Below are 9,011 nucleotides of genomic sequence, written 5' to 3' on the forward strand. Positions count from 1 at the left end.
GACTGTGTAGAAACTAGAGACAGGTTAGAAGGGTCGAGACGGGAACATGGTGTCCACGGGACTGTGTAGAGAGTAGAGACAGGTGTGAAGGGTCGAGACGGGAACATAGGGTCCACAGGACTGTGTAGAGAGTGGAGACAGATGTGAAGGGTCGAGACGGGAACATAGGGTCCACGGGACTGTGTAGAGAGTAGAGCCAGATTTGAAGGGTCGAGACGGGAACATGGTGTGGGGAACAACGTGATCTAGAAATCAACGCGTCATAAAATTGAACAAGATCTTTATTTTTTTGCAAAATTTATACAATAATTTTTTTTTCATAAATTTGATGAATTACATTTGAATTGATAAATGGCACAATGAAACATGTCCCAATTAAAATGCCGCGGGCTGGGTCGTTTTTAGAAAAATGGTTTGAAGGATTTAAATAAAGTTGATTTTATTTCTAAGAAACCAAAATAATTCAACTCGTGTAATTCATTTGAAATTAGTGTAAAGCTTTTAAACAGTGAATATATTGTTCCCAGATTCTGGGAGGAAATTTCGACGGGAAATTGTTTTTCGCATCCTGAATTTTTACTTTTATTCACATTGGAGGTGATTTCCTCATTCGATCTTTTCAATGAAAAGTTTAAAGAATCTAATCAAGTTCTAAAATTGTTGGGAAGTGTCACTGATCGTTCTGTGAAAACCGAATCCGATACGCGCAAGTGTTATGGTTCAAATAATCGACTGTGGTGGCGCTATCGTACGGTAGGGTCGAGACGGGAACGGGTCGAGAGAGTAACGGGTCGAGAGGGGAACGTGGATAGCTCATATGCAACTCTCTCTCTGACATCAGTTCAATTCAATAAAGGTTTATTGCTTTGCAGTATTCAGAATACCAGTTCCCAGTCTTATGTCTGATTACGCAGTTTGGGTTCCCTGTTTGGTAGTCAGTAACCTGGATCCAGTTCCACAGTGCTGAGTAAAATTTGAGAAAAGTTACTTTACCGTAGGCCTATATCATTTCTGATTGATTGTCTGATTTGGAGTGAGGTGATCATCTGTAGTGAGCTGTTCACTAATGTACGGCTAGTCTAGTACCTAGCGGTCGTTCTACAAACAGCATCTAGGGCGAAAGTGCTCATATAAGGTTAATTTTCGTCCTTCATTTTGAGGGACGAGGCTTTGAGCATCTATTTCACCCCTTAAAACACCATCAACTTACCTCAAACTGACTGTTCTGTTAACAGATGAAAGTTAATTATTGTTTGTGCATAAATTTGTAATCCTAAGTTTTTGACGATTGTAGTAGCTGAAAACTTTGGACTTTCTATATATCTTTGCAGATAATGGTGTTTTTAAACATAATGCAGCCAGTTAGATATATGGTACGAGCAGTAGCTAAGACATCTTTCCAAGGTAAGCATTTGTAGGTGATAGATCAACAACACTGATTTGACACAATATTTGGTTGGGTATAGATACATGTATGGAGGAGATGAATAATTTTTTGGGCGAAGAGCTTAGAAATATTGGATCCAAATCTTGAACCTGTGAAGCGGGGTCAGAAAGGAGGTACGCTGTGTCTCTCCAATGATCTTGGGTGGCCACTTACCTGGAAATCAGGGAAAATTCGGTTATTTTATAAAAGTTCATGACGGGGAAATATGTTTAGATTGCTATTCATGTATTGTTTCCATCTATGTCTTACGTATTTGACAGTGTTAATTGATTGGATTCTCAGCAGATCATGTTGCTTATTATAACCTTTACCGTTCGTCACATCCAGTATGAAATAATTAAAATTCTATTTGGGACAAAATTCTAGGTTTGTAATAACTGATAAGTCATTAAATCTGAGGATGTCATAGGCCTACAATGTAATTAGGTTCCACTGTATTCAGGGTGAAAGCAAGTCATATAAAAGAGTCCACCCTGAATTCAGAGCTATGAAACTAGAAATGCTGGTTTTCCTCTATCAGATGTATGAAGAAGAATGTGGGTGTGATCGCGGCTTAGCCTACATGTAACCAAACAGTGCTGGTCTAAGATAAGGTCTGCCCTGAAGTATCCCTGTTCAAGTGACGATGATACATTCTTTTACAATGCTTTACGCCCTAATTATTGGTAATTGATTGGTGGTGGCGCCCAAGATTCTTACTAAAAAATTATTGTCGTATAATTTATTTTTCAGGTACTGTTAGCAGGAGATTTTCACTGCCTGGACGATCCTACTCGAACTGTCAACATATCAGTGCCACTAGCACCGAGAAGCATTATGTTCTCCCAACGATACACCAGTTTTTCGCTACAAAAATCACTATTCTAGACCCCCGTACTGACAATAAAACGTGCTCTTTGCCACCGTGTTTACAAGACGTAACGAAAGCATTACCAGCTTTGAATGAATCGAAAAGTATATCAGAACCGTCTAATGGTTCACCGTTGGTTCGTAAGGAAGCGCAAAATGTGCTGAAATATCGGCGGCGAAGAATGAATCGACACAAACTGAAAAAATTACGCAAACGAATGAAACATCATTACGCGAGAGTTATACTGAAACGAAAAAAGCGTAAAGAGGATGCATTCGTTTCATTTCTGGACGGCCTCCGCGCTGAAGCCGAAAAGTTTGACCCTGAAAGAGATGTTCGAGAAAAGCTTCAAATGGCTCGTAAAGGCGGATTTAAAATAGATTTATTTGCTGACAATCGTTAGTTTTGTGAAATTCATTGAGTCAAATACAATAATTGTAGATTGATTAGTCTCATACCAATTCGACTTGATGATTTTTAGGTCCGGAGGAGCTGTTAGTGTTGTGTGATGTGTACTGTGAATCAAAGTTCATCATTTTTACAGTCATTGGGTTAATTGAAAATCCTGAGGTTAAATACGTTGCAATAAACACTTCTGGTTACTTAATATTCAACATTGTTGGGTCGAAGTCACCATTAGGCCCCATCATGACGGTAGAAAATTATCTCAACAGGCTGGTTCCATAGTAGTCACGACTTATGCTTAAGATCTAAGACCATCTACAGCGGAAAAAAACATTGGCCAAATCCTTCTCATTTACAGTTAAATTTCATCGGAAACAGCAACCCCTTTTCTAACGAACTTTCGGTTATAACAACCTTATTTTTGGAGTCCTATTACATATTTTCATCGGTTCTAACAATCGCCAGCCACTATCAATCACACTTGTTATGGACTTTTGCTTTAGCGAAGTCCATTTTGTTATCGCATATGAAACTTTCTTCCTTTGGTACAAAATAACTTCCAAACAAGGCTTAGTTTCTCTTTTAAAACATTCAGTGCAGTAATAAAAGCTCTGACCCTATTGAATTTCATCGGAATTCGTTGCTTATTTAGTTATTTATTTCTTGTTGGAACTACATTTCCTTTCGGAAGAACGCATGCCCTTTTACGTATACTCATGCTTCACACACGTGCCTCGCTGCTATGTGGTATATTGATTTGTGCTTGTATATGAAAAGTGCGCCTCGTGCCCGGCCTAGTTAAAAGTTTTCCTGGAAACTGCAAATGATTCAACTGCCAGGGTTCCTTGCGTCTGGCCGTGAAAAGCAGTGAATTTTATAGAAGGGCAGTAAAATTGACCGCTATGAACGTGGAGAGAGTCTATTTGAGAACTTAAGTCCCAGCGGGCTATAGCGTTCACTTTTCATCCGTAGATGGAATCCAGTTATTTTGGGAAGTTTTGAAGACGCTTGAATGTAATGTCTTGATATTTGGGTTACACATGTATCTACGATAGACACATCTTCAGCCCAAAAACTGGCCCTGTCAGAATCAAGATGGCCGACTGGCAGCCATTGTTGTTCGCCAAAATCAGCACTTTTTACACATTTTTGAACTTTTTGAGGGAAATTTTGTAGACGCTTTGATCAATTACCTTGATCTTTCGTATTTATTCGAATTACCCAAGGGCCCATCAGCTTAAGAAAAATTGGGTCGATCGGACTCGAGATGGCCGTCCTATGACCTTTTTAGTGCCCAAAAATGTCAATTTTTAGTGCCCAAAAATGTCAATTTTGGTCTGAATTCTGAGTCCTGTAGCTTCCTACTGGTTTGCCATTTCTCATTGCAATTTGTGATGGGTATTCTTTGGAAAGGGATGTTTTATACCTGAGACAGGTATCTTTGATCAGCCAATTATGGCGCAATTGGCGGCCAACTTGGTGTCATCAGTACTCATTCGTAGGTGGGAAAAAGTTTTTCCACATTATATTGATACCAAAGAATATATTTTGTTAGCACAATCAATTGGAAAAGTGTAGCTCATAACGTGTTCTATGATTTTGGTGAGTTTCATGGTCATTGGTTTTTGTATATGGCCGTCAGGGGGCGTTGAATAATATAATAACTTAGTATTTCTATATTATATTTGTACCTATGCATATTTTGTTACCACAATCAATTACAAAGTTGTAGCTCATGACTTCGTCTATGATTGTGGTGAGTTTTAAGGACATTAGTTATTCTATATGGTCACCAGGGGGCGTTGAATAATAGAATAACTAGCATTTCCTTATTTATTAGATTGGTACCTAGGCATATTTTGTTACCATGATCAATTGCAAAGTTGTAGTTCATGACATGTTCTATAATTGTGGTGAGTTTCAAGGTCATTGGGTTTTGCATATGGTCACCAGTTGGTTTGTGTTTCATCACACCAGAGGTTGGTCTCTTTTCATTCATGATGTTAAACGGATCCAGTGAACCATCGGATACTATGACCTTCTTATTTTTCCCCAGCGGTTCGCTAGATCGAGGTTCCATTGTAATAGTTCTATAGTCAAGCTTAAGATTTAAGACCACTTTGGACTTAAGTTTTGACTGTGAAACTGGCCCCAGGAAAATAATTATAACTACAGTGGAACCTCGTTGCAGAGAACTTCATGGGACCAGAAAATATGTTCGCTATAACCGATAGTTCGTAGTAGTACACATGTATTGTGTTTCTAGTATTCCTCACTTAAATATGGTAAACATTTTAGTAATATGGTGAATACAGGTTATTAAACTTTTGAAATTTTTATTTTGTATATTTATGTACTTAAAACACAGGAAGAAAATATTTCGAAGTTCCCAAAGCACTCAATTCTAGCTGGTCCAGCGCTCAACTTGGCCTCTATCATGACATTCATACAGAAAACAGAAAAACCTATATTATACCAGGTAATCGTCGGTAGCCAGTTCTACCGTATTCAAGTTTTTAACTTAGGGCCATTCGTTTGTTACGTACATTACATACCCTGCAGTGTTTAGGCTTCTGTATTGGTTTCTTGGAAACCCTCATTTTGAAATTACGCTGTTCAGGTCACTTTCAGGCTCCTAAGCTAATCAGGCTGTTTGATCCACTATGGAGGAAATGGAATAACGAGCACACACTACAGATTCCGTATTTTTATGTGATGTCAACTTTGGGACCGTCGTTTATTTCCAAATTGGCTCTCGTAGATTTCGATGACATTATCCTCAATTTCACCGCCCATAGGCACCAGCTTGCGTTTCAGGTGTGGTGGGTCTGCCAGCGACACCCGATCAAAAAATCAAACGAAATCTACCAACAAATAAATTACAGGGACAATCCCTATTTTAAGATAAAAAAACCCCTCTAAACCATGATACCGTGACTCCATGATCGTTTTCACTTCAACAATCTGTAATTCATTGTGGCACTCGTACTGTTGCAGGTCGAGCGCGAAACAATACATTTTCATAACCAGATATCGTAGTTTGACGTTTGAGTTCGCGAAAAATGAGCTTTTCCGGACAGATTGTTTACTGGCACATCTTCCGCAAAACTCAATTCGACAAGTTAGCTTTCAGTTTCACGTCACAAGAGCAGTAAATGCACTGAAAGCTACTTTGAAGAAACTTGATCTTTTTATCCAAACTCCATGTTATTGTTTGTACGACTTCAACAACTCCAGGTGCCACAGGTCTGGAACTTGCCCTGGCTGTAACGAAAATGCCTACTTGTTCAATCATCCACGCGACCAGTCATCCAATCACCAAGTCATCCAGTCGGCCGGTCGTCCACTCATCCAGCTGCCCAGTTATCCAGTCGGCGGGTCGTCCAGTCATCCAGTCGACCAGTTCATCCAGTCATTCAGTCGGCCGGTCGTCCCGTCATCCAAACACCCTGTAACCTACCAGCCATACTATGCGCGTATAATCATTTATGCGGAGGAATATCAATATTGTACTGGAACTACTTAACCGGGATTCTACACTTGGGCCCATCGGCCTTAATCCAGAGCTCTCAGTCGACTTACAGGTCGGCCGGTTCTCATCGGTACCCTCATATGTATTTATTTATTCGGGTACGGAGAGGTTATTTGGGAGACGGATATGGTACTTAATTTTGATTGACATTTACAAAATCATAGACATTCATCTCATTATTTTTCTATTTCCAAGGTAAAGGTGTACGATTTAAGTTTGTGTTTGCCGCGTGAAACATTGACACAATAGATGGCGTTGCGACTTGTGTCACACTTTTATTCACCATTAGCATATTGTGTATATTATGACTCGGCTATACCGTAGCTAGACCAGGTGTGTCTTTGTTAGATATGTGCCATATCTATCGGCTTGGCCTATTTCTATATTGTTACCTGTTCCGTGGTATATAATATACAGGCATACAGCATTTTATACATGTTATTTGATCATTCGTATACATTGCCATCCGATTGATATTATTTCGTTAGGTTCGTAAATTCGGCATTGGGAGACGGATATGAACTTTAGAAAGGATAGTGTATCGTAAAGGCAATTGTTGTGATATCGGACTCTAAAATGAATGATTTTATACTTTGCTCGCTTTCCATTGTAATACTACTAGGATGCATATCTGGTAAGTAAATACACGTATACATATATATACATATACATATGCTAATCGGCTATTCCTAAGTGTCTACGATGTTAAATGAATTATGGACATTTAAACACAGACTATACATGATTGAATGGTTGGATCATGAGTCGGTTGTATGTGAAAATCCCCATTAGATGATATTTCTGTTTTCTCGTATTATGATTTTTAGTATGTTTTGCTAAAGTGAAAATGTTTTTTCCCGGACTATATATTATTTAAGGAAACAAAATGAGATGCCTTTTGTCGCTTTGTTAGGACTTATTGTATTTCGCTTCGCAAAGTTAACTTTATTTCTTCATGTATATATAAGTCTATCTAGATGTCGACGGTTGAAAAATCATTTATTAAGAGACATCGAGAAAGTAACCTGTTACTATATTTTTTATGAATAACGTAGCTAATTAGCCCACTGACTCAATTGAATGAATGGGTAACAAACTGGTTAGGAAAATATGAATAAATTGACCTTAATCTAATAACACCCCATTCAAAAGGAGGGGTATTTTATATACTCTGTAGAATTGGGGATTTTTACCGCTAAACTGACTAGACACGAATAACCTAATCATCGAGGCGAATATTTGACATTTTTTCGCTTTTCATATGATATGGTTATAATTCATTTAATTTATCTTTTTATTTCGATTGCACATCATGTTTGAAAAACAGGAGATGACAGAAAGGTCAACGACCGAACATAGACATTTAGAATATTTCTGGCAGTTTTTATAGGGTTAATAGTTCATGTAGAAATACCCTCAGCATATTGTACTCCATCCCCTTTTACATGTAAAACAATATCAGACCTCATTTTCTGGACTGCTCTTTTCTGTGATAAAAGGTTCCTATCAGCCTTTCAGTTTCATAAGAACACTTTTCATTTTTAGCCCAATTAGGACGTTAGTCCCAGCGAGAAGACTCCAGCGGGCTTTTGCCATCACTTTCGTCCCGCCCCCTCCTTTCGTTCGTTCGTTCGTTCGTTCGTTCGTTCGTTCGTTCGTTCGTTCGTTCGTTCGTTCGTTCGTTCGTTCGTTCGTTCGTTCGTTCGTTCGTTCGTTCGTTCGTTCGTTCGTTCGTTCGTTCGTTCGTTCGTTCGTTCTGGACGAAGTCCAGTTATTTTGGGGTTTTGAAGGCGCATCCAAAGATTCTCTTTATATTTGGTTTATTATGTTTGGTTTCGTGTTTGTGTATGTTGTAACAGCACACCGGTGTATTTACCCAAAAATCTTTAACAATTTCTCTTAAAGATGGAAATCTAATTTTCCTCTTTTTAGGTACGGAAAGCATCAGGTGTCATAACATGGTTTGCACAGGTAATGTCGACTGGTGGGATAAAAAGTGTACGAAACTCAAATCACCAAACCAAATACTCGGGGAATGCGAGGATGGTAAATGGTGTGCGGTAAGGATTTCAGTTTAGAATTCACATATAGATGCACATCGCAGTGTTGAGGATCAATACTTGTTTCTATATCACCCAGTTGACGACCCCTGTCGGATTTCTTGATACCATAGACTAAAAAAGAGTCCATGCCTGCACCGAACGCGTGTGCTGAGTGTTGGCATATTGACCCGACCGAAGGCCTGAAGCGGAAACTTTTCTTCTTCCCTAAACACCTCACAGCGATAATCGTCGTGTTCATAGCGTATCTCAAACATTAATTCCTGTATACTTGTTACAGAAATCCGAAGGAGCAGACAAGTTTGGAAAAAGATTATCGATTCACGAGTGCAGCTTTTCCTGCAATCAATGGGATAAATTCCATTATAACGATGTTTATATGGAACAATATTGTTGCCGAACTGAAATGTGTAATGGTAGCGACCGTCCGTCCGGAAAGATAATACTTTTGCCGTTGTTCACAGTTTTATACGCATTTGCTAGCTGAATACTGTACGTACTACAATTAAAAAAGAAAACAACTAGCTTAACCTTCTTTAAATCGAGCTTTGCGATTGCAATTGATTTTTATTACCATATACCTTATATATTATGCTGTAAATTATTGAAAAAATAAACTATTTTCAATATCAACTTAAACGTGTGTATTTATATGTCCTGTGGAATGAAGTTTCGTTAGAATTTTTTATTTATGTTGATATTTCAATACCGGAACTT

General features: G+C 38.6%; 2 protein-coding genes across 2 annotated transcripts; both read left to right on the forward strand.

Moving 5' to 3' along the window:
- Positions 1–528: 528 nt before the first annotated feature.
- On the forward strand, positions 529–3,329 carry LOC141908623 (uncharacterized). The gene is made up of 3 exons (XM_074798729.1): positions 529–753; positions 1,332–1,404; positions 2,180–3,329. The coding sequence occupies exons 2-3, from the start codon at positions 1,335–1,337 to the stop codon at positions 2,698–2,700; spliced, it is 591 nt and encodes a 196-aa protein (XP_074654830.1). The 5' UTR covers positions 529–753; positions 1,332–1,334; the 3' UTR covers positions 2,701–3,329.
- Positions 3,330–6,504: 3,175 nt separating this feature from the next.
- LOC141908816 (uncharacterized) lies at positions 6,505–8,910 on the forward strand. Its single transcript, XM_074799029.1, has 4 exons — positions 6,505–6,567; positions 6,723–6,868; positions 8,167–8,294; positions 8,575–8,910. Exons 2-4 carry the CDS (start codon positions 6,811–6,813, stop codon positions 8,779–8,781), a joined length of 393 nt encoding a protein of 130 aa, XP_074655130.1. The 5' UTR covers positions 6,505–6,567; positions 6,723–6,810; the 3' UTR covers positions 8,782–8,910.
- Positions 8,911–9,011: the final 101 nt, after the last annotated feature.

Source organism: Tubulanus polymorphus, chromosome 7 (assembly GCF_964204645.1).
Source record: "Tubulanus polymorphus chromosome 7, tnTubPoly1.2, whole genome shotgun sequence".
Classification (NCBI taxonomy): Eukaryota; Metazoa; Nemertea; class Palaeonemertea; order Tubulaniformes; family Tubulanidae; genus Tubulanus; species Tubulanus polymorphus.